We start from the raw sequence: 27,119 nt of genomic DNA, 5'->3' as shown, positions 1-27,119 counted from the left end.
ATGAGCAACTATGAAGTTGATTCGAAAGAGAAGGAGAGGAACGGTTGTTTTGTAACAAGGACTTCAGCCATCTTGATCACTTGTCTAGTTATACTGATACTTGTTGCCGCTATACTGATGGCATATTACATCCCCCAGTCGTCCTGCGAAGACACCGCGGTCCCCAAGCCTACAGATTCCCCGATGCCAAATCCCATATATGAACCTGAGCCCGAGGAGGACTTTGACGGTCGTCTACCAGACACTTTAGTGCCGTACCATTATCGGGTAAAGTTGCGCCCGTACTTAGACGAGGGAAAGGATGCCGAGAAATGGAAGACGACGGACGGAGAAGTTACGATGTACGTCACGTGTGTGAAAAATACTAGAGAAATTAAAGTGCACCACGACAAAATGGAGATCGTTACTTGGGGGATTACAGACCAGGATGGTAAAGCTGTTACTGTAGAGAGTAAAGACATAGATGCTAAGTATAACTGGTTTATTATGCACACAACCGAAGACTTACAAACTGGAACAAACTACACCATTCATATGACTTTTAGTGGTACGATCGACCAGTCCGATATCCGTGGATTTTACTACAGCGAATATATTGAAGATGGCAAAACTGTGTAAGTTCATTAACACTCGCATCACAGTATATATTAACACTCACATCACAGTGTATATTAACACTCACATCACAGTATATTACAAGGCAGTAGAATTGCACTTTTTTCTTCATTTTTTTTTCCATATCCGTGGAGATTTACGACTCGTCATTCAAACCGTGCGTTTTTTAGAGTGTAAACGCGACAATCTAAGTTGCTGTGGGCAAACACAACTGTTGAATCTCAAAGAGCCTGTGACCTTTATTGCAATACTTCAGTTCCCCGTTTGCCATAATTACGACTTCCTTTTTGACATTTTTACGATTTTGTCGAAAGTCAGTGACAAATTTATTTCAGAAATGTCATAAGAGCAAGATGTTCACTATACAGCGCACCGTTCCCCGAGTTGATACTATACTATAATAGCTTAAAATAATCCACGTTATGATTCGGCTTACACTGACATAATAAAGCGCGTAGATCTGTTATTAGGGGCCGGACATTTTTAACCCGTCGGGGTGGGGGTGGGGGGTGGTTGTCATTTTGAAAAAAAAAGTCAACAGGAGGGGGGTCATTTTGGAAAACACCCCTTGAAGTGGGAAGGGGGGGGGGCGTCACGTTGAAAATGACAAAATAAGTGCTACTCCTCAACAACTGTAATTTTTCAAAATTTTCTATGGCAAGTCAGATATTCACACATTTAGTATTGGGTTTACAGTATATAAGAGTGGCTAGTTGTGTGTAAGGTTGGTTAGGGTTAGCTTTTATTTTCATTAAATTCACCACTGGGCATTGACGGCTGTTTTAACTGGTGATTGAATTTGCCATTTCTGTTTCAATCAATTTGTCATTCTCAAGATAACTTGTTCTGACTGAAATTGTAGAATGGTATTGGCTACATCTGAATGTACAGATACACGCCATAAAACACTTAAAATAATGTACAATTGATATTAATACACTGCACAGTTGTATTTGATTCTGTACATTTTTGTTACACCATGATATACTGCAGTGTATACTACCACAGACAGGTATATGTACCATAGGTAGCATTATCAGCAATCAGTTTATGTATCCGTTGCTTTCTGTCAACATTTGTTACATTTGTAATTACTAATTTTAATAGAGAGTTGCATTAACTACAATCACAATATTCAATATTCATATGGTGTTATAGTAACATCCCATACGACATCTAAAATGTTGTTAAAATATACAGATGTGTGTGTGTGTGTGTGTGTGTGTGTGTGTGTGTGTGTGTCATTTTGGAAAATGTGGACTTTACTTGGGGATCAGTTTGGTTTTGGTCATCAGAGCCTGGGGGAGAGTGGTCAAGTTGAGAAAACCCACGTTCAACTCCAAAACACCGCCCCCATTCGGTTTAAAATGCCCGACTTCTCATCGATAGAAAGTCATACCGTGCTAACCGTGACTTATGATAAACGTCGATTGTTAGCGTCGTCATGGTAACTACAAGAAGGTAAAATCGGAGACATGGCAATGATTTTTAAAAAAGTGATTATTGCTACAGGAGATACATAACTCTACGATTAAAATATCATTCCATCGGATTACTAATGTCGTTCTGAGCAACTGCGATGAAGGTTGTACAACTGGACGAAGTCTGCCATGAACCAAGAAGAAAGCTATTAATCTCAACTCGTAAAACATGATAAATTCACCCTGTTACATTCATTCGAAGAAAGGCATTCTTGCAAACCAGAGCTATTTCTTCCGCGGCACTGCGCAATCTCTTTGGCGGTATGTCTTGGACGATGCCGTAAAAGAGGCTGTGGTGTACGACGATGAAGAAAGGGAAAACAAACTGTCTCTGGTCAGTACAAAAGAAGTCCGCCAGGTTATGTCATTCACAGTGATACATTATAATAAAATTTATATCAGCAACTTGAACAAAGCACATACATATGAATCAACTTTGAAACTTTGACCAATCTTTATCTTGCAGAAAAAGGTAATGCGACTAATAGATTTTTCAGATAGCTGTGAACACTCAGATCCAATCTTTAGTTATAAGATTTTGAACATTTACGAGCTATATAAATGTAAATCATTAACATTAATTTATACGCAAGATGTGATACTGATTATTTCAAACAAATATTGCACTCTTACGATAGGCGTTACGTATGCAATTCAAACTATTACATTCCTAGAGCAAAGCTAATCCAAGGTCAACATACTTTGAATTATAATGGTGCCTTACTACTTTGGAACTCACTACCAGCAGATCTCAAAAACAGTGGTTCCAGAGTTGTTTTCAAAGGAGGAAATTACTACGTAACGTTACATGTTCGTATAAATTTGTATTTTTACTTCTACATAGCTTATTTATTCTAAATGCATGTATCAATACAATTTCCCGATTGTTATACAACTAATATTCACATTTGTAAGTTTTTCAATATATTCTTGCTTAGTGTAATAGTATTCACTTATTTATTTAATTAAAACTGTATTGAGGTAATGTTTAATCGAGTTGCGGGGCAAGACGTCTCATTAGCTATGTTAGAGCTATTTGTCATGTCATTCACTATGGTAACTTTAGCGTCTGTAAGTGTATTAGTGAAAATAAAGCAATACAATAGATAGATAGATAGATAGATAGATAGATAGATAGATAGATAGATAGATAGATAGATAGATAGATAGATAGATAGATAGGTAGATAGATAGACAGACAGACAGATAGATAGATAGATAGATAGATAGGTACACATAGATAGATAGCTATATAGATAGATAGATAGATACATACATACATACATACATACATACATACATACATACAAACAAACAATACACAGATACATAGATACATAGATACATACATTACATAGATAGATAGATAGATAGATAGATAGATACATAGATAGATAGATAGATAGATACATACATACATACATACATACATACATACATACATACATACATACATACATACATGCATACGTACGCACGCACGCACGCACGCACGCACATACATACATACATACATACATACATACATACATACATACATATATATACATACATATGTATTTTGAGATATAATCAGGTGTTTACCTATTATGTCTCGCCTTGAATTCCTTGAAAATAATATTTATTCGAAACGTCTGATTACTATTTATTCGGACTGTCTCCACTCACTCACTCACTCACTCACTCACTCACTCACTCACTCACTCACTCACTCACTCATTCCTTATGCATTTCTTTACATGCATGCATGCATGCATGCATGCATGCATACATACATACATACATACATACATACATACATACATACATACATACATACATACATACATACATACATACATACATACATATATAAAGAAATGCATATGGAACTAATAAATCAGTCCGTATAAATAGCTGTTAAATCCGACGTTTCGAATAAATATTCTTTTTCAAAGGAAAAATCGGCGAGATACAGAAATGTTAGGTTAAAACCTGAACATTTCTGAATATAATGGAACCGCGCGTGATATATAAACGGTTATACGTGGGAAAAGTTCTAATATTCGCACTCACCAAATAGAACCCAATAGAATACGCCTGAAATTTAAAAAATACCCTGATTAGATTGGGAATGACGAGAATAATCTATTAATTCCAAGGGGTTCCAGCGTTCCGAGACGGAAAATGATTTCTTCTTCCTTTAACCTCAATGCTTTCTCATCACCAGAAACCTTACAAATTCCTGAAATGGACATAACTGATACATACATATATACATACATACATAAGTAAATACATGCATACATGCATACATACATTCATACATGCATACATGCATAGATAGATAAATAGATACACAGATAGATACATACATAGATAGATACATACATAGATACATCCAGCCATCCATCCACACACGCAAGCACGCACATACATACATACATACATACATACATACATACATACATACATACATACATGTATGTAAGTCAAGTCCACTCCAGTCCACTGTACTCCACTCCATACATACATAATCATGTATGCTCTTCTTCTGGTATTATCGTGATTTTTCCAATATGAGACTGAACGTGAGGCTCAATATGAGACTGGCCTTATATTGTCTTCCAATATGAATCTGATTCTGAGGCCACCTTTATACTCGTGTATATAATACGTATAATATATATGAATGTGTGTTTGTTTGTGAGTGTTGTATATACCTTCAGAGAGAATTTGAAGGGTGTGGTCCTTTCTGAATATACCTGTTTTACGTTCTTGTAGATTATTTTAGATTGCGACAATGCACCAGAAGAATTCTTCACATCTGTTTACTTTTTGTACTACCGAAATACTATTATGAAATAGGAATATTTATGTCCAATATGTAAATACATGCATGCAAAGGATAATAGTCTGGTGACAGTGAGGGTAAAAAGCACAGTCATTTGTTTCCCGAGATATGTCTCAGAATATTTCTATCAGAATATAATAAAAATCGATAATATCGTTAATATTGACGTATTCAGTTGAGTATGAAACATAGACACCTGACTCTGGATACCAGGCCCCACAAGTTAATTAAATTTCTGGACGCTGGGAAATGACTCACTTTCCTCAACTTTATTAATGGGAAAGGATGCCTGGTGAATTCATTATGTCTAATGAAAACTTGGATGTTAAATATAGTGAATGGCGTTGGTTTCAGTCACTTGTACTTCTTAGTTGTTATACAATTCTCGGTACCTGCAGTAGCACTTTACCACATGCTAGAGGGTCAAAGCAGAACAAGAAGGTCGACTTATTCTCACGCTCTGCATATGAAGCGCATGGAGCGGAAGTTCTGGTTTCGATCGTACCACTACCAAGAAATCGAATATTCGTTATTTTTATGATGCGCCTAGGCAGCAATATTCTATTTCAGAGAATTACAATAACAATATAAAAAGTCAATAACACATTTAACAGAAGTTGCCTAGCAAGGCCTATACGACAATTTTTTATTAAACATAGTGAATTCACAAGGTATTCTTTCCTTTTAAAACCAGGCCAGCCTCGAAAGAGATTTTTTAAATATAATGTAACTTTCTTCGCTCTCTTTATGTTTCATTTCTTTTAGTCCATTTGCCGCGTCCCATTTCGAACCAACACGAGCTCGTGATGCTTTCCCCTGTTTCGACGAGCCACAGTTGAAGGCAACCTTCGATACAATTCTTGTACACCGGGACATGGGAGTGACGTATCAGAGAATAGCGCTATCAAATATGCCAATCAAAGAAAATGTAACTTTGAACGAAGACAGTGACATTTGGATAGAAACACATTTCAATACAACTGTAAAAATGTCCACGTATTTAAACTGCTATGCATTTGGAGAGTTTGTTTGCAAAGAAAACGAAGCAGATAAGGGCTATCAGGTATGAACCTTAAAGTTTCTAATTATGGAAAAGGAAAAGAAACACAACTAAGTGTTTGGAAGTCAAATACATTTGCGCTTGACACTCTAGCATAAAAAGGTATTTATCATTTGACTCCATTACTCGAATCATTAAAGTAGGCATCATATATTTATATATTTGTGTTTGTTTTGTGTGTGAGTATTATGGAGCACGTTTAATAAAAAGAAAACAAAAAGTGAATAATGATGCCAAGAGACACAATCTTCAAATTGTAGCAAATGGTCTCTTTGTATTTTTAGTTTAGAGCTTGGAGTCGTCCGTCAGCTATCGAAGCCACTGAATACTCCCTGAATGTTGGAATAGAACAACTTAAGTACTTTGAAGACACATTTGGTATAGACTATGATCTTCCAAAGATGGGTGAGTCGATGTCTAGATCAAATCTGACTAGATTTAAACTGAATGCCTCCCATAGCTATTATAGATGATGTACCACTTACTTGGAAAATTATGCAAATTAACCATTAACTTATAAATTACATCATCAAGCTTTAAATGACACACGCACTTCTTTACCATCAATGCATGTACTAAATTATCTGAAATTTAAGTTATCAAAATGATTATGTATGCAAATTACCCATCACAATGGAAAATAATTTAAACGTTATATCAACACATCAAACATGTATGATTTGTTATGATTGACGGATTTACCATATTAAATGAAATTTGAAGTTTGCATTCTTAAGATATAGCCTAATTACCGAATATAATTAAACAACTATACCAACATGCTTTAGACGATATGTGTGCTTTGTTATACGTATGTGCCAAATTGTATGGAATTTGAAGTGTGTATTCTTAAGATATAACTTAATAACTGAAAATCAAATTCAAATGACTCATTAAAAGTAAAAACTATATCAATAAACTTCATAGAACATGTGTTCATTGGTATGGTTGATCTATGTATCAAAGTATATCAAATTTGAAGCTTTCATTATTAAGATAAAGCTTAATTACCGAAATATTTAATTATGCAAATTACTCGTTAAAACTAAAAAAAATGTGCTAACTGCTTTTATCAGATATGTGTGCGTTGTTATGTAAGTGCCAAATTATATGGAATTTGATGTATGCATTCTTAAGATATAGCTTATTACTGTAAATTATTAATTATTGAAATTACCTATTAAAAGTAAAAGCTATGTCTACAAACGAATCATAGGACAGATGCGCATTATTGTGGTTGATATATGTACTACATTACATGGAACTTTGTATGTAATCTCATCAGCAATAAGTTGTAAACATGTGAATTTTAGTACAACACTTACATCTCAAAGAGTACTTGGTCGATGGAGCTGAAAGTAAAACATAACATGGCGTTTCGTATTATCATGGTGGTATAACCTTTTTCGAGGGCATGACAGTACTTGCTATGTAGTTACGTAGACTATACAGAATAGTAGCCTTATAGGTAGAAATAACAAAGTACTTCAAATATTGCACTATTTATGGAAAAGGGAAGAAATGAGCAAACGTACATCGATTGCAATTTGGAGTTATGTGTCATGATGTGCTAAGCATTTAATACTCAACAAATTCCTTGCTTGTGAGTAGGTTCATAGACATTTTGTAATCATTTTCAGACTTCGTTGCACTGACTGACTTTGCACCAGGTGCAATGGAAAACTGGGGTTTAGTATTATACCGAGAAAGTAGAATGTTGTATCCTATCGGCGATTTGAAAACGCCGGCTACAAAGAAAGGTGTCGCCATGATCGTGGGACACGAACTCCTCCACCAGGTGAGACTTGCTCCGTGTCAATTAATTTTTCGCTTTTTAATATTTTGTCACAGTTATTCACTTAATAAAACATATAATGAATTTGTGCTAATTTATCTCTAAATACACGTATAACAAATTTATGTGATAAGTGAGTGATAACTTTATCAACGAACAAGCGGGGTCATTGTAACCTTAAAATCTAGGGTGTGACTTCGAACGTATGGTGAAATTATCGTTCTACTGACGACGCCCTGTCTGGATATTGATAGTGATGTCACGAAGAGTTATCTCAGCTTGATATACAGTGTCAAACATGTCAGTACAGTTTACCAAATCAATGTAGCTCTTATCATGAACTCAAGTGGACTGTCAAATGGAAAAACCACATTCAAGTAACAGTTATAAATTCATTAAGGGAGCAATTTTGTGTCTTCAGGTTTGTTTCACACGAAGATCTTTCAATATATTCGTAAGAATACCATCATAGATGTTGAAACCCTTTTTATCAAGGGGGCTGGGGGGGGGGGGGGCTCGGCGCATCGATACATCAACGACCCAATTCTGTCGTTGGTCGTGTAAGTTAACGTACTCTGAATCCACGTGTATGCAATTGCTATGGTTTTCATGGTAACGACACAATTAGTTTTATCTCATATATCCCTGCCCCAACATGTAAGCATGTCGGTTGCTTTCTCTCTTACTGTTATTAATAATTCCTTCTTTATCCTGTAGATTTCTTGTAGACGAACACGTATAATGACTTGTAATTCTTTTCTATTTTATTCTTTTATGATTGAATGTATAACAGTGGTTTGGTAACTATGTTACTATGGAATGGTGGGACCATATATGGTTAAACGAGGGGTTTGCAAGCTACTTCCAGCATGCCTCTGCAGACTATTCGGAGCCCCAGTATGAATTTGTAAGTAGCATCAGTAGCCATCAGAAATGAATGCTTCAATCGAGGTATAACACATTCAATAATGAATTCACGCGAGTCAACATTGATCAGATAACACTATGTATCCTTAACCTTTCACTAAGATTATTACCCGACAGTGAAAATACTCAGTTTTTGCCAAAGATTAATCTTAACGACAACATGACTAAAATGAAAAGTATGCATTATTCAGTGCGTTTTCATGATTTGTATGGGTGCTTTTATTCCATTAGCGGCTGTGCTAAAAGGGACTGCCGACAAAGATGAACTTAGATGGATATTTCTAGTAATATGCTTCCTGAGCTTTTGAAAATCTCGGCGGCTTCATTCTGAACCACAAAAGTCTCTACTTCTAAATGAATGTAGTGGCATATTGATTATTATTTTACCTACCCTTTCTCAATTTTGCAGTTTGATCAAATTTTTCTGGAAGATGAGACTTATCGTGCGATGGCGGTTGACCAAGTTGGTACCTCGAGACCTATGGTGACCCCTGTAGGCTGGTACGATGATATAAGAAGTCTTTTTGATAGAATTTCGTATGAAAAGGTAAACTTTGAATTTCAAATAAGATTAAGTAAACATGAACTTTTGTTTAAGTAAATCAATTATTTCTAAATTTCATGGCAAGGGTAACAAAAATGACTATTATCCACCTAAACACTGGAATGAGGTTATCCCATCAGTGATTTTCTGAGTGAGTTGAAAGCAGGACATGACAAGCCAAACATTATAAACGGGGATCTCTTTTAAGAAATTATCACATTCAACACAAACATTTTATAACGTACGCTTTCGATACCTTGTTAAAAACCCCAAAGGTTAAATTTAAAATATTTCTATTACGATTTTCATACGACCTAGTAGGATAGATGTTGCATTGTGAATGCTTTATAGAGGCTGCAATTGGATTGTATGCTCCCCAGGGAGTTGAGGAAGTATAACGGGCCGTTGTACCGCTATAGATCCGTGCCAGGGGTAATAATAGTAATGCGCTTTGAACACAGAGTGGGAAGGCGCTATATGAAAACCAACATTACTTTTATTATTATTATTATCATAATAAACCCATTCACATTCAATATACCACCATGCCAAATGTACACATATCAAAATAAATACTTACACCTTGGAAGGCACTGATAATTATAATGAAATAAGATTAATTGTTTTGTAACACAGTGTGTCGGTGTTACCTCAGAGATCCTGCTTGCTCAATCTTTTTATTCAGAAGAATATATATTTCGATGAATTGCATACACAAGCATGTATAGATTGGAACAATCATGATATCCTATAATTATTTAATCACAGTTAGCTGGTTCGCCGTTAGTTCAGCTTTTATTATATGCTAGATTTCAACTTCTAATCCGTGAACTTTGATGAGTCACGTAATCGATGTCTTAGTTCATGGATATTAAAAGGTTGTTTTAAAAGTAGGTCACACCTGTTGCCATAGCGACTAGCACGGGGGAAATAATTACTGGCGACTTATCTTGGCACGATTTGTGAAAGTCGTATCGACGAGAATGGGCCCCAAAGATCACCGCCATAAACTTACAAGGTCGAGCAGTTGGAGACTGCAGTGTTACTAAACTAACATTTTTGATGTCTTTTGTATTCACAGGGTGCTGCTCTAATCATGATGATGAAAGGTTTCCTTGGAGAGGATTTGTTGTTGGAATGTTTCAGGAAATATCTCAACGACTATCTATTCGACAATGCACATACTGATGATCTATGGCAGTCCATGACAGATGTTAGTACATTCTATATCAGTACTAGTATTGAAAACCATTGTATTCAGATTTTGGCACCGAGTTTTAATAAACACATTTATCAGATAACCAGATTTACACCGAATGCCCCCGTAAGGGCAAACTATAGGTCTTTGCTCCCACACACATTGTTGGAATGCATTCTTATTAAGACATAGCCTAATCACCGAAAATTATTAATTATGCACATTAATAATTAAAAATAAAAACTATGCTAACAGGCTTTATAGGATATGTGTGCTTTTGTTATGGTTGATTCTGTAGCAAATTATATTGAATTTTACATTTGAAATGTGCATTTTTAAAATGTAGCCTAATTACAAAAATCCATAAATTATGCAAATTACTCATTAAAACTAAACAGACTATATAGGACATTCATGCTTACTATTGTTAATATATGTACCAGATTTTGCGAAATTTCAAAGCTTGCATTCATTAGATATAGCTTAATTACCGAAAATCATTAATTATGGAAATTTCTCATTACAAACTATAAGCTACATCAATAAGCATTAACTGTTACTTGTTTACAATTGATGTAAACAACCGGATTTGCATACATGTTTTGAATGTTTACTCAATTACTGGACTTCCTGTTGGTATTCAATGTTTGTTGATGTTTGTTGATATTCAATGCGTACATGTATGCTCATGACAAGTAAGACGCAACCTGATTGGCTGTGTGTCTCACTGAGCAGAAATTCGTTTGCATGTGCGCCAGTTCAGACGTAGAGGAGGCGATCAGGCTAAAAAATGTAAACATGTACCAAGAAGGTCAATTCAGTCAAAATAACGAAGGTAAAATAGCAATGAACGATTAGCCTACATCTACATCGGATTTTAATCAGATTGGCACTGATACCAACAATAACGAAGCACACATATCCTATAAAGACTATTGGTATAGTTGTTATGTTATGGTTAATGTGCATATCTAATGAATTACAGTAATTAGGCTATATCTTCATAAGAATGCATTCCGACAACGTGTGCAATAACCTATGGTTTGACCTCAAGCATTCAATTTAAATACGGTTGTTTACATCAATTGTAAACAAGTAACAGTTAATTTTTGTATGTTTAGACCCCAGGTAATACTTACAATATGAAGCTGATTATGGATACATGGTCTCTGCAAATGGGTTTTCCTGTGGTGACAGTCAATAGAGACAGTGTGGATCGTACCAAAGTAACAGCTGATCAAGAACATTATCTGCTCTATCCATTTGATGAGCCACAGGATGATGAGTATACCAATCATGGGTACGAATAGGTCAATTTTAGCCCCCGCCAGACGTAGTCCGGATGGGGGCTTATAGATTGGGGTCCGTCCGTCCCTGCATGCATACAGAGTCATTTCTTAGACATTCATAGACCGATGTCTTTCAAACTTAGTAAAAGGATAATGAACTATGACTTACATAGGCACGTCAATTTGCTTTGGGATATGATGCAATTTAGCCGACTTAGAGCCACTTTAGGGTAAGAAAATGTGATTTTTGGTCAAAAAACTTAAACGCCACAACTATTGGGCAGATTGGCCTGAAATTTGGTGGGAATGTTTCTAGGGGCATGTTAATTTAGATTCGGTCATGACATGATACTAAAAATGTGTCTTTTTGGTCAAAAGTCTTTACTTCAAAAACTCCTGAGCATATTGGACTGAAATGTGATGGGGATGCATCTGGGGGTGTATTTTGATCAAAAACTTAAATCTCAGTAAGTAGTTTGTCAGTGCGAGTAAGATAAGGTCATATGTTACTATAAGTGTTATTCTGCAGATTTTCTGTAAAACATTTTGGCCCTAGCAACAATGACCACGCACTTAGTGGTGAGTAAACATTCAAAACATGTATGCAAATATCCTTAGCAACCATGACTACGCCCATAGCAACAGCCAAATGGCGGTGTTTTTCACAAAGATAACAGGGATCTTTTAGATAAGTGAACAAACATTCAAAAAAGTATGCAAATGTACCTAGCAACATGACCACGCCTATAGCAACAGCCAAATGATCATGCATATCGCAAAGATAACAACAGTGATTAATAGACAATTGAATAAACTTTCAAGAAATGTATGCAAATGTGCCTAGCAACAGGACCACACCAGCCAAATGATTGGGTATATTGCAAAGATATGATATGTATTAATAGAAAATTGAATACACATTCAAAAATGTATGTAAATGTACCTAGCAAAAAGACCACACCCATAGCAACAGCCAAATGATCACTTATATTGTAGAGATAATAGGGATTAATAGACAAATAAATAAACATTAAAAAAATGTATGCAAATATTCAATCAATTATACAGTTATGCTACAACGCCATTGGCACTACATTTCATACAATCTAATACATCACACTACCATGACTTGTGGTAATTCTCTGTAAACATCCATTACGGGGGATGAGTCATCTCTGATGACTGCTTGTTAGATATATTACTACAATATGTATGTATGTATGTATGTATGTATGTATGTATGTATGTATGTATGTATGTATGTATGTATGTATGCATGCATGAATGTGTGTGTATGTATGTATGTATGTATGTATGTATGTATGTATGTATGTATGTATGTATGTGCACACGTGTGTGTACATGTGTGATGAAAACAACTGAACTGATAAGGTTCAGTAGTAGTATAGGCATGGCAAAGTGGCTGCGTGTGTGTGTGTGTGTGTGTGTGTGTGTGTGTGTGTGTGTGTGTGTGTGTGTGGATGTGTGTGTAAATAACATTTTGGGCAAAAATGTATAATTCCAAAATTGAAATTTGATGGGAACGGATGGGAATGTTCTTAGTGCTATTCAGATTAAGAATTGTTCATGACATGGTGACATAATGATCCCATCAGTTATATGTAAATTAGGTCTAAATGTGTCTTTTTGGTCAGAAACCTTTAATTCCAAAACCACTAGGCAGATTATGCTGAAAGTTGGTTGGAACGTTCTTCAGGGTGTTTAAATTTAATGGGGGGGGGGGGGGTCGCATCTAGGGGTGTATCGATGAAGTTGTATTCACAATGTGATGATCCCATCAGCAGTGTGCAAATTACGTAAACAAAATATCAATTTTGGTAAAAGAAACATATTTTGAAACAGTGTGGTGAATGGGGTTGGATACTTCTGGAGGTATTATTTTGCAGTTATTGTTGGGGGTATTATTCTGCAGTTATTGTTGGGGGTATTATTCTGCAGTTATTGATGAAAACGTTTTGACACAATTGGCCCCAGCAATCATACCAAGCCCTTAACAACAGTGAAATGACGATGCATATTACAAAGATAACACCAGGAATGGGTAGGTACGTGAATAAAGCTTCAAAATATGTATGCAAATATGCCTAGCAACAGGACCACGCCCATAGCAACAACTAAATAATGGTTTATATTGCAAAGATGAAAAGTGGGAAGTTAAAAAAGATTCCGAAAATGTATGCAAATATCCATAGTATCAAGACCACGCCCATAGCACCAGACAAATACAGTTGTGCTACAACGCCATTAGCGCTATTTTTTATTGTTTTCTTTGAATGACAGTTGTGTAAAGCATACAATGTTATATATATGGAAATTAGAGGAGTGCACAATACTATTCATCCTTCCATTGTCGTCTCAGCTTTCAAATCTGACCACCGCTTGAGTCTGTCTGTACATAAATATACTGTTATTAGTACTAAACGATTATAAAATGTATAATAGCTATAACTCAGAATTTTGCATTCCAACAATGTGTACATGTATAGGAACAAGAAATCTATGGTTTTGCCCTTACAGTAGGCATTCAGTTTACATCTGGCTTTATGACAAGTTTTATGGAATAGTTTCATGTGAACAAAGAGTGCATAGACATTTATCACACATATTCTTTTCTTTTATCCAGATACAAATGGTACATTCCATTGTCTTACACCCATAAAAGTGAACAAGATTTCGATACTCCTAGCTTTGAATGGATGAATAAAGCATCTGGTAAGATACAAGTGTTTATTTCAGTTACAGAATCGATGACCTTGTTAACCTTTTGAAGTGAAATGTGACATTGTAGCAACTTGTATGAAAGTATATCTGTATTGTACAAAAAAACCACGTCCGTCTGCTAGACAAATCAAGATGAAATGCTTTCTTGTATTAAAATGAGGAGGACTTGCTTGGACTAACTAGTGTATTAGTAGAGGGTATAGGACACTTCATCAATCAAATAGCCCGCTTTCCTTTGAAGCGCTCATTTAATAGGCCTAAAAGTCTGTGAATTCATAAAATGAGTGAATTGGAACTATCTTAAAAATATGGTTATTTTTTCCAAATATGAGTAAGTCAATATTGTGCTGTAAAATCACACAATTCACATTATTTAACTAACTTACTTTGGATATTGTTTCTTTACCGGTCCATTTATATGCTTGTGTGTGTGTTTGTTTGTGTCCAGCTAGTCTAGAATTAAACGGAATACAGGATGGTGATTGGTACTTGACAAACATTAATCAGACAGCATATATACGAGTTAACTATGATGTTGAGAACTGGAGAAGGTTAAGCAAGCAACTGAATGATTCCTTTGAGGTGAGAACCGTAGTATACAAGTTTAGTATGGTATCTAAACATTGAATTTGATGGTTATTGTTGGTTCTTGAGAGATTGTTTCATACCACCATACCACTATTTAATTTACCACCATTTAGTTTTCCCGCTTCTATTTTGAAAGGTTATTCCAATTCGCAGTCGATCTCACCTTCTGGACGATGCGCTCCATCTGGGACAGTCACATCATCTAGATCACGTGATTGCTTTGGAGTTGATGGAGTACTTACGTCATGAGGATCAATATCGGCCATGGGACACAGTTTATAATGCCCATTTTTACATAGTTTTCATGTTGTGGAGAACATCAACGTATGGAATGTTCGAGGTGAGTAGAAAGAGAAAGTGTGTAGAAGCTGTCGTTTAAGAAGCCTGAACATGTTTCCCTGCTATGTAGTATGGGTTCTAGGCTAGCTAGCCACAATTAAAGTACTGATTTTTAGCACAACAGAACTGATAAAGTTCAGTAGTGCTATTGACATGGCAAAGTGTGTGTGTGTGTGTGTGTGTGTGTGTGTGTGTTTGTGGGTAAACAACTTAAAAGTAAAAAAAAACGCTAAAACAAACTGACATGATATTTGATGGGTGTATAACCTTGGTGTCTAGTTGGGAAATTGCTAAAATAAAAAATTATCTTACCACTGGTGTGTGATTTTGGTACAAAAATGCGAGTTTTGGTCAACAAATTTAAACTCCAAAACTACTTGGCAGATTGGTCTGAAATTTGGTAGGATGGTGTTCAGATTAAGAATTGTTCATCATATTGTGATCCCATCCATGATATGAAAATTAGGGCTTAAAATGTGTCTTGTTTATCAAAACCACTGAGCAGATTTGGCTGGAACATTCTTAGGGGTGTTTAGATCCCATCAGTAATATACAAATTAGGACTAAAAATGTTAGCAGATTGGGTTGAAAGTTGGTGAGGGCATCCGTAGGGGTGTTGTCTTTTTTATCTTGAAAATCGTATGGTGAATGAGGGCTGAATCTTCGTGGTGATGTTTCTGGAGAGTTACTTTGCAGTTGTTCAATGGATTTTGATCAAACTAGCCCTAGCAAGCAAGAAAATGTCCTTAGCAACACTGAAATGATGATTCAAATACAAAGCTAACAACAGGGATGGATTGGTAAGTGAGTAAAGATTTTAAAAATGTATGCACATATGCCTAGCAACAAGACCGCACCAATAGCAATAGCCAATTGAGGGTGTAAAGATAATAACAGGGATTAATGACAATAAATGATGACTCAGAGACGAGATGTGCCATTAAAGTAGGGGGAGGGGGACAATCTCCATGTGCAGGTGTTGTAGCGAACAGCCATGTTAGTGAAGAGGCCGATTGAGTCCCTTGGTGATGGTTGCAGTTATGACATTGGGGTGTGCGAGTGCTAATTTCGCATTGCGAACACTGTGCGGGTGGTGGAGTCCCATGAAGTCGAGGTCTATGCAGTGAGTTATGTCTGACAGCAGTGATGTGACACAGTCTCTATTGGCGTGATTGTGAAGGTTTTCTTCAAATTCATGGGCATTGAGAGGCGTAATGGGCGCGATGTGGGAGCACTACACTAAGAGGTAGTGCCCTGTTTGCAAAAGGGCTGAGAAGCCTTCGTGGACCTGGTGTCTTGCAAAAATGTGATCAGGGGATCCGCATGTAGAGGAATTGTGCATTCTGTTGTGCTTACGAGACGTTAGGCACTTGGTTGAAGTCCCAGCAAACAGGTGGCATGGTTGATTGGCTAGGTTTCGGCTCTGGGTTCTCACAGGTATACAGATTGTTAGCATGACTCAGCCATTGGTGTGCGAGGTTGCCTTCCTCTCCGTGCATGTAACACAAAGGCAGTAGCAGGTGGGGAGACAGTATTAAGTGGTTGATGTCTAGGTTGACATTTGGTAAGGACCATTCTTGAAGACTAGGGTAGTCGGCAGCCTCTTGGCAAAATGCATGGTTGTAGCCAAGCCAAGCCTTTGGCCTGTAAGCAGGTGCTTTGGAGGCCATGTAGCGTAGGTAGTTGAAGAGGGGCATTGGCATGTTGGGGAAGTAAAATGATCGATAACCGGTGAAGACAGTGAAGCATTCCAGGGCCACATACAAAAGTCGGTGATAATAATCTTTTTCTTACCGGTGAAGTGATTGTAACGATGCCCTGGGATTCCTGGACAAAAGAGATGTTTTTGCTATACTGTTATTGTTGGGCTTCAGTAAATCCGGATGGAGGTCTGACATTTTGATAAACTCACTCGGGTTCGCAAGAGAATTGAGCATAGATTGATCCAGGAATGGCAGGTGGAGGTGAGCTGGCGGAACTGTAGCTAAGAGCGGAGTGGTCATGGTGAGTATGGTGTCAGTGTTATTGGTGCTGCCATGTTGAATCAGATGTTGACATCAAAAATGGATTCTGCGCCCCCATCAGCTTGCATGATTCTTTTTGAGCTTGACCGCGCACTTCTGGGTTGAACTTTGTCGTTGTCCGTTCTGTGTGGGTCATTAGGCAGTGAGCTCTGGAATGTGGATGGATGCATGGTGGGATAGGTCGGGTGTGTTCTGGACCAGCCCCCAAGCGGGAGACAATGACAGTGAATCCTGTATATGGGATGATTAGCCTTGACAGATGGACGATGGCATAATTCCTGGTATTGTACATATGGCTGTGCTAATCTTTGCTTGGATGATGGCTTCTAATCGAACCTGGCTGATCATGATGTTATCGTTTGTAGCGTTATTCGGTGCTGTGGATGGATCGTTTGCTGATTTCTGACGATCTGTAGGGATGCTGGTAGAGCCAAAATTGTAGCATACAGGAGTCTTACTACCCCTCTTTGGTCAGCTCGGACATTATGTGACATCATGTATACAATATGACAGGCTGAATAAGCTGGGCGGCAGGCCAAGTCTGTGTAGAAATGTTTAACCATATGTGTGATTGTACTAGTGCATGCTGTGTGAAGTTTAGCAGTGAAAGGTTGAGTGAAGACATTAGCTAGAATATATATATTAATGTAATGGGATGTCAGTGCCAGTACTTGGTTTCAGATAGCAGCCCATGCTGTTGAAGGGAGTCATCCCTCTGGCATTAACCATGATTATACGACTATGCTATAATCCCAAAATTAATAGGCAAGCAAATAAACATTCAAAAGTTGTAAGTAAATTTACCTAGCAACAAGACCATGCCCACAGCAACAACAAAATACAGTTGTGTTACAATGCCATTTGCACTATTTTTCCTAGGGCCAAACTTTATTTAAAGTAAATATTGTGTGACATATATCGTGTGTATGTGATATATTTAACATTTCAGAATAATGTATTACATAGTTCAGCGTGTGTGTATATGTTTTTTCGTTCTAGAAATATCTTCGGTATTTGATAACACCAAGTTATGATGACCTTGGTTGGGACTTCGATTTCACCTACACTGAAGGAAATGAAATAGAATAGTAGGTACATTTATGTGATAGTAATGTATGTGTTAGATGTATGTGTGCCTGTTGGTGTATTTTGTGTGTTTACTTCAGGTTTGTAGATGAGAAACTGTTCAAATGAAACTGATCGCATCAGAGGTGTGTGTTATGTATACAAAAATGTGATTTGTGGTGTGTGCTCAGTTTATAAATGAAAGGTTGTTGTTTTATTGATGCAATAAAATCACCAAATCTTTTATGGGCTACTTCACATCTCAATGTCAATGGCATCAAGATTAACCTAAACTTTGAAGTTACTTGGAAACACTTTTTTTTAGCACAGCTGAATTAAATCATAGTGTCTATGATTAAAACAGGTTCATTCATGCTACAGAGATGTGTGTTTTGGGTCAAACAATATGATATTTGTTCAAAAAGCTTAAACTCAAAAACTACTGGGCAGAATTGGCCTGAAATTTGTTGAGAATGTTCTTAGGGGTATTTTAATTTAGATTTGTTCATTACATGATGATCCCATTAGTAATATGAAAATTAGGACTGAAAGTGTGTCTTTTTGGTCAAAACTTTAATTCAAAAACTACTCAGCAGATTGGACTGAAATTTGATGGGATGCATGTGGGGTGTATAGGTGAAGAAATATTAAGCATATAATGATATCATGAGTGATATGCAAATTAGGTGTAAAAATGTGAATTTTGGTCATAAAACTTAAATCTCAGAAAGTACTTTGTCAATGAGAAAAACACTTGGTGAGATATTTCTAGAAGTGTTATTCTGCAGATTTTCTGTAAAACATTTTGGCCCTAGCAACATTGACCACGCTCATAGCAACAACCATATGGCTGTATATTTTGGTTAAATAACATCATCTGGTAGGCAAGTGAGTAAACGTTCACAATTGCCAGCAAATATACCTAGCAACAATGACCACGCCAATAGCAACAGACAAACGGTAGTGTATTTCACAAAGATAACAACAGGGAGTTGTAGACAAGTGAACAGACATTCAAAAAATGTATGCAAATGTACCTAGCAAAGGGACCACGCCCATAGCAACAGTCAAATGATCAGGTATATTGCAAAGATAACAATATGTATTAATAGACAATTGATCAAACATTCAAAATGTATGTAAATGTACCTGGCAAAAAGACCACATCCATAGCAGCAGCAAAATGATCACTTATGTTGTAAAGATAACAGGGATTAATAGACAAATAAATGACCATTCAAAAGATGTATGCAAATATTAAATCAATTATACAGTTGTACTACAATGCCATTGGTGCTATATTTCATACAATCTGATATATCACAGTACCTTGACTGATGGCAATTCTCTTAAAACATCCATTGTGGGTTGATGACATACACCTTAGATACGTTGAAAATATGATCTTTTTTCCGTTGACTGAGTATGACTACATTCAACAAATATGTGCACATTTCAGCGTGCGTGCACACGCACAGACACACAGACACGCAGACACGCATCCCCTAAAAATGAAAGAATAGAAGAAATGTGTGTGTGTGTGTGTGTGTGTGTGTGTGTGTGTGTGTGCGTGTGCGTGTAAAATGAAAATATATTATGATCTGTTCAAGCTACAGACAACTGACAACACTAAGAACTGCTTGCCACTACAACCATGCAGAGTGTGTTGGTAATGCAACGGCACTGTATCATGAATGGATGGCCAACCCTGACGGCGAGCATCCGTAAGTTTGTAGAAATACATGTATGTAGTGAATTCAAATTATACATATTTACACACGTTCTGGTGTTAAGTCCAACCTCAACATATCATGTATGTGTGTTTAATGACTATAGAATATTAAATGTCATGTCGATGTACACTGCTAGGTGTAAACTGTAACAGGTAACTACACTTTTTGTCATATAACCTTAGCATTTGGGTGTTTGAGACGCACACAATTCTTGTTTGAGACACACACAATCCTTGTTTGAGACACACTGAATCCTGGTCATAAGACCTTAGCATTTGACGTTTTATGCTACAATTTACTCTAACACAGAACACATCAAAAGATGCGTTAGTCGGAGGTGACTTCTTCAAAGCATCCTGCTTTACACACTGTTACAATTTCGTGTGGTGTCTAAGACACACTAACTTCTGGTCTGTCGAACAGAGTAAATTGTTGACATTAACTCCGCTTTCAACGTTGAAGAGAGCGCTAGAGCAGTCAGTGGACGTCTACTACGCGGTGTCCAGTGTTTTCGGTGACCATCCCGCTTTCCACTGATGTTTCTCGTGTCTCCTTTTTCACCCCTCTCTCGCTGTGTCTTTTCGTAGAGTACGTACGTCCAGTGTCTACATCAAATTTTAAAAAGTGGTGTATGATACGCTCAAACTTAAATAATTCTTCATCCAAATTAGATGGTACTCGACTCTGCCGTGATAGCAGTCCTGCTTGCATACGGAGTAAGTCGTCCCTTGAGCGAACCGCGTACACCGTCTGCGAGCATGACTACCGTGAAAGTGACTCTTCAGAATCGCAATATCACAATTTTCTTGGTCGCGGTCCAATGGATGCTTCGCATCTCTTCGGCCATCTAGGTCCATGGAATCGTAAAAAGGGGATACTTTATCAGATCACCCTCCGAGAATATGGGTACGATGCCCCATTTCTCTCTCTCTCTCTCTCTCTCTCTCTCTCTCTCTCTCTCTCTCTCTCTCTCTCTCTCTCTCTCTCTCTCTCTCTCTCTCTCTCTCTCTCTCTCTCTCTCTCTCTCTCTCTCTCTCTCTCTCTCTCTCTCTCTCTCTGTGGTTTTTGAAGTGATTTTCTCCCAGATTCACTATATAAAAAAAAGGGGGGGGTTCTTTTTCATTGAAATATTAACTGGAAAAGGGGTACATATGAAATTTCGCTAACAAGCCGGGGTACCCACCAATCCATGATCGAACGACTGCCACTGCCGGGGCCGCGTCGCGACGCGTCGGAGAGTCAGAATTGTACGGGGTGTTGGTCACCGAAAACACCCGTCCTGTAGACTACCCGAACTGTCAATCCGTGTTGACGGCCCTTTGATATGTGCTGTTTTAGAGTAAATTGTTGCAGAAAATGCCCAAATGCTAAACTCTTATGACCAGGATTCAGTGTGTTTCGAACACCTCAATTCTGGTCATAAGACCTTAGCATTTGGTTGTTTTCTGCAACAATTTACTCTAAAACAGAAGACATCAAGGGTTCCGTCAATGAGAGTTGATGCAGACACAAGTTGGTGTGGTTTCGACTGGAGTGTTTGTTTTGTCGCCTGGAACTGACGCATCTTTTGATGTGTCCTGTTTTAGAGTAAATTGTTGCACAAAACGGCAAATGCTAAGGTCTTTTGACCAGGATTGTGTGTGTTTCGAACAAGAATTGTGTGTGTCTCAAACACCCAAATGCTAAGGTTATATGACAAAAAGTGTAATATTTCCCTACAGTCACTCTTTATTGCTCGCGCCATGAGGAAATCAAAATCAATAATCAACGATGAATTTCACCCTGCACACAATATGTTTGAATTACTGCCATCAGGGTCATGGTATAGAACAATTAAATCACGGACTAATCGTTTCTGTAACACTTTTTACCCCCACTGCCATACACACACTAAACAATGCATAATGTTTTAATTCTTTATTTTACCATTATTGTAGATGAAAGTTGTCACTGCTCTTAATTCATGTCGACCATTTTATCTTAGTTTATATTCTTACCAGTTTTATGTGGTTTTCTTTTAACTTGTCTTTTATCTACAAAACTACACCAATTTCCATTGCATTTATATGTTCCAATAAAGTTATTATTGTATTATTATTATTATTATTATTATTATTATTATTATTATTATTATTATTATTACTCTATAATATTTACTTAATTATTATTATTAATATCTTAACTAGGCTAAGCCCATTAGGGAACGATCAGATTTTACGTCCAGGGGTGGGCCGGTAACTTCTTGTTCGTGTTGTACTTAAAAATAGTGACCCTTCTGTGATTCATCCACAAAACAATCCAACCCCCCTCTGACAAATACAAAAACACACTGACCCCCCCTCGGCATCTGTTGACAAGAAACATTCTTCTTGTTCTTGCAAAAAGACACTCTATATTCTCAAAGCACAATACAGCACACTGCATATTTAATTTTGCTTCTTACATTTACAGTAATTTTAAGTGTATCTGGTAAATTGCTATCCAAAATCCATTGCTTCACATGTATAAAGCTCTTTAGACAGGAACCCTATGAGAAGTATGATTGTTTGTTCATGGACATGCAAAATATTCATGGTTTAGTACCAAACTTGAAGTTCTAGGATATCTCTTAGATCGAGTGAACTATTACCATTATAGATTAATTCAGCTAATTATAAAGTACAATATTCGAAATTAATATAATTGTAAACCTAAGGGTGTCAGTAAGTTTCAAGTAGGGAAATAACTGGAAAAAGTATGGGGAGAAGTGCACACTACATGCATGCGCGCCTGCTATACAAGTGTGGGGGTTGGGGGTTGGGAGGGGGTGTTCCCCCCCCCGCCCCATAGTAACAGCTTTTTGAAAAATGAACACCTTTTGGAGGCCATTTAGAGCACTATTCGAAGTAAAACACAACTTACTTATATCATAAAAGTATCACAAATTTAGGTTTTCAAAAGTTAAATCATTTCAAGTGGTGCCCCGCCTGCTATGCAATGTTATGAATCCATGTCATATGCTTGGGATGTATCAAAAGTCAAATAGTTTATGTTATATTGAATGTATATTTATAGCCATTGTTTATGGTTTATTGTATGCACATACATTTGTTGTATGGTAATTTAAGTACAGCTGGGTGGTTCATGATTTCGTTGTTGTTGAAAAGAAGGTGATCCCCCTTTGATCACTTTGTAAAAATGATGACCCCCTTCTTTGAGTCCCAAATTGAGGTGCCCCCCCTGATTTACCACCCCCCCCACCGTAAAAACTGATCGCTCCCTTAGGTTGCACAGGGTAAATTCATTTGTGACCGATGCCTCACTATGATATTGTAGATAGCACCCTCCACGTGGACAGTGCGCATAGTATATACAATGCGCATGCGTAGTTATTGCGCCTGAATGAATTATCCTCAATACAGCTTTGAGTAAAAACCAACAAAAAATCATCGTATTTATCGCATAGTATATAGGATACACATGCCTACTTGTCATTGAGCCAGTACGAGACCGCTTTGCGGCTGTATGCGTGAGCTATTATTATTTGGTCACTTTAATATATGATTTTCACTGTACACACCATACACATCGGAATTTCGTTTGGAATGTATTCACTGTACATGTAGTTATAAGATTTCGTTATTTTTGTAACTGTCGAATCTTTCTGACCACTAGAATTGATCCAAACATGAGAAGCGCTGCTTATTGTACTGCTGTACGTCATGGCAGCTATTTAGAGTGGGAATTTGCATACAACCGCCAGTCTACAGACAGTGATGAAGGGAGTACATTACGATCAGCAATGGGTTGTAGCAGGGATCCATACACACTACTTGGGTACGGTAGGAAATAGATTATTGATAACTTGAAATTAATAATGTTTGTATTGATTTGGGTTGTTCAGAACATGATTTTCATTGCGTCTTAGGATTTTGTAAATAACTTTAAATAAATGTATTCTCTATTTGTATATTAGGCAACCCACCCCATTACCATGTAGTTTTCAGCGCAACTGAACTGATAAGGTTCAGTAGTGCTATAGGCATGGCAAAGTGTATGTGTGTTTGTTTGTGTTTGTTTGTGTGTGTGTGTGTGTGTGTGTTTGTGTTTGTTTGTTTGTTTGTTTGTGTGTGTGTGTGTGTGTGTGTGTGTGTGTGTGTGTGTGTGTGTGTTTGTGGGTGTAAACAACCAGTCAAAAGTCAAAAACCGCTAGACCAATTGCGATGATATTTGGTAGGTGTATAACCTTGGGTGCCTATTTGGGAAATTGTTCAATTCAAAATGATCTTACCACTGGTGTGTGATTTGGGTCAAGAAATGCGATTTTTTTGTCAAAAAACTACTGAAATGTGGTAGGAACATTCTTGGGTATGTGTAGATTAAGCATTATTCACGACGTGATGATCCCAACATGATATGCAAATTAGGGCTAAAAATGTGTCTTTTTGATCAAACATCTTTAATTCCTAAACTACCGGGCAGTTTAATGGGATGCATCTGGTGGTGTGGAGATGAAGAAATATTAAGCATTTCTCATCAGTGATATGCCAATTAGGTGTAAATATGTGAATTTGGTCAAAAACTTCCATCTCAAGCAGTACTTGGTCTATGAGATTGGTACTCGGTGAAATGTTTCTAGAAGTGTTATCCTGAAGATTTCAAAACAGTTTGACACAATTGGCCCTAGCAACCACGACCACACCTTTAGGAACAACAAAATGTCAGTATATTTTGGTTAAATAACATCATCTGGTAGGCGAGTGAGTACACATTAATAAAACGTATACAAATATCCCTACCAACCATGACCACGCCCGGAGCAACAGCCAAACAGCGGTGCATTTCACAAAGATGACAGGGAATAATAGACAAGGGAATAAACATTCAAAAATGTACGTAAATGTTCCTAGCAACAAGAACACGCCCATAGCAACATCCAAATGTTCACATATATTGCAAAAATAACAAGGATTAATAGACAAATGAATGATCATTTAAAAGAATTATGTAAATGTGCCTAGCAACAAGACCACGCCCATAGCAACAGCCAAATGATCATGTATATTGCAAAGATAACATCAGGGATTCACACACAAGTGAACGAACATTCATAAAATGTATGCACATATATCTAGCAACATGACCATGCCCATATCAACAACCAAATGAGCATGTATGTTGCAAAGATAACACCAAGGATTCATAGACAAGTGAACGAACATTCAAAGAATGTATACAAATATGTCTAGCAACATGGCCACGCCCATAGCAGCAGCCAAATGATCGCATATATTGCAAATATAACAACAGGGTTGGATAGGTAACTGGATAATCATTCAGCAAATGAACACCTATGCCTAGCATGGATCAGCTTGTGGGTAAACACTTTTAAAAACTGCACAGTTGTGCTTCAACTCCATTGGCGCTATTTTTTCACTTATAGGTACACCTTGTGCTAATGGACTGGTGGCCTTGTAACGCAATAAATATTATATAAAAACTCCCGATACTGGGACCCTTCCCGTAAAAATATGTATATCTCTAGGACAGCTTCAATATGCATATATCACAATTTCATATAATAGATATATGGAGAAGTCAATGGATACTGGAAGTGGTTTATCCGCTAGTACAACTATAGGCTACGTCAGAAGTGGTTCAGGACTCGGTTTTAATCTAGCATGGCAATTTACAATGGATAATTTTGATGATCTATATACCAGGTAGGACGAAGGCTGTTATTGTGATGTGTATGTCATAAAACTGAGTGCAATGATATCAAGAATGCTAATAGTCCCCTTCTTGGTCTTTAATAATGTAACATTCTGAAGTAATATTAATCTTGGCTTGCGATATTAATGACAGTATGGAGCTTTCCTCCCCGGCTGTTCCAGATTGATGAGCCCAAACACAATTTGAAAGATGGATTGATGACACCTTTGATTACTCATAAGAACAGACTTTAGGCAATTGATCTTAGTGATTCGGAATAGATCATGGGGGTCATGAACTGATAGATTTTACATCCTGAATTTCAATGCCTCGCTCCCTAGTCGTCGCATCTCATTAATTTAGTTTATTAGTAGTATAGTATAATTCATTACAAATTAAGGACGATTACACTTCGTTTTGAATGACTGCACACAGTTTAAATTCGTTCAGCATTCAGTATATGTTCTATTTTGCAGATACGATGATGGTGCGTATAGCATTATTTGGAGCTTTGCCGATGGTATGAATACATATGCTGAATTAGCCGCGGTAAGAATACGTCAATATATGTTCTTGTAATGTAATATATGCATTAGTATATCTTTCAGGTAAGTGCCAGTGGCCTTGTAATTTGAAACTGACATCGTTGACATCACGATGGCTTGGCCGAATCGATATATTCTGTATGTCGTTGTCACGATATGTCTTGTACTCGATAAGCCATGATAGTTTGAAATTAGATTATTGACATAACTACGTCATACTACTCTGTAGACATCATCCATGAGAACGAATGGTATGGTATTCCAAGTTCGTATTCCATATCTCAAATGTAAACGTTGCTCAGTCTGTCAGCCTATCGCCTTGTCTTGTCTTCTCTGTCTGTCTGTCTGTCTGTCTGTCTGTCTGTCTGTCTGTCTGTCTGTCTGTCTGTCTGTCTGTCTGGCTGACTGGCTTGTCCGTTTCGTTCGTTCGTCTGTTTTTATGAATGCTTATTTGACATGTGTGTTGTTGTATATCCTTCGTTTGTAAATTGCAGCTGAATTCCTTTGGTGAAGCCCATCACGATATGCCAGGTGAGGAAGCGGTGAAGTTCTATGAGGCTGTAGACAAAGTACAGACCAACATTGATTGGATGGATAGAAATATGGAGGACATCAAAAACTTTCTTTCAGACGTTACTATCAGAATATAA

General features: G+C 37.1%; 1 protein-coding gene across 1 annotated transcript; it reads left to right on the top strand.

The window, feature by feature from the left end:
• On the top strand, positions 1-27,119 carry LOC144442741 (aminopeptidase N-like). The gene is made up of 17 exons (XM_078132116.1): positions 1-614; positions 5,695-5,992; positions 6,274-6,394; positions 7,630-7,787; positions 8,578-8,691; positions 9,121-9,258; positions 10,337-10,468; positions 11,575-11,753; positions 14,387-14,475; positions 14,933-15,066; positions 15,209-15,412; positions 18,435-18,523; positions 20,111-20,224; positions 23,888-24,049; positions 25,798-25,935; positions 26,401-26,473; positions 26,964-27,119. Exons 1-17 carry the CDS (start codon positions 1-3, stop codon positions 27,117-27,119), a joined length of 2,913 nt encoding a protein of 970 aa, XP_077988242.1.

This window comes from Glandiceps talaboti, chromosome 1 (assembly GCF_964340395.1).
Source record: "Glandiceps talaboti chromosome 1, keGlaTala1.1, whole genome shotgun sequence".
In the NCBI taxonomy this organism is placed as follows: domain Eukaryota; kingdom Metazoa; phylum Hemichordata; class Enteropneusta; family Spengelidae; genus Glandiceps; species Glandiceps talaboti.
The sequence above is the reverse complement of the archived record's forward strand: the minus strand, read 5'-3'. Positions and strand labels throughout refer to the sequence as shown.

Coding starts and splice junctions, on each gene's coding strand:
- LOC144442741 (XM_078132116.1), top strand. CDS start 1: ATGAGCAACTATGAAGTTGATTCGAAAGAGAAGGAGAGGAACGGTTGT. Junction 15,067..15,208: donor AACTGAATGATTCCTTTGAG/GTGAGAACCGTA, acceptor CTATTTTGAAAG/GTTATTCCAATTCGCAGTCG. Junction 25,936..26,400: donor TTTGATGATCTATATACCAG/GTAGGACGAAGG, acceptor TCTATTTTGCAG/ATACGATGATGGTGCGTATA.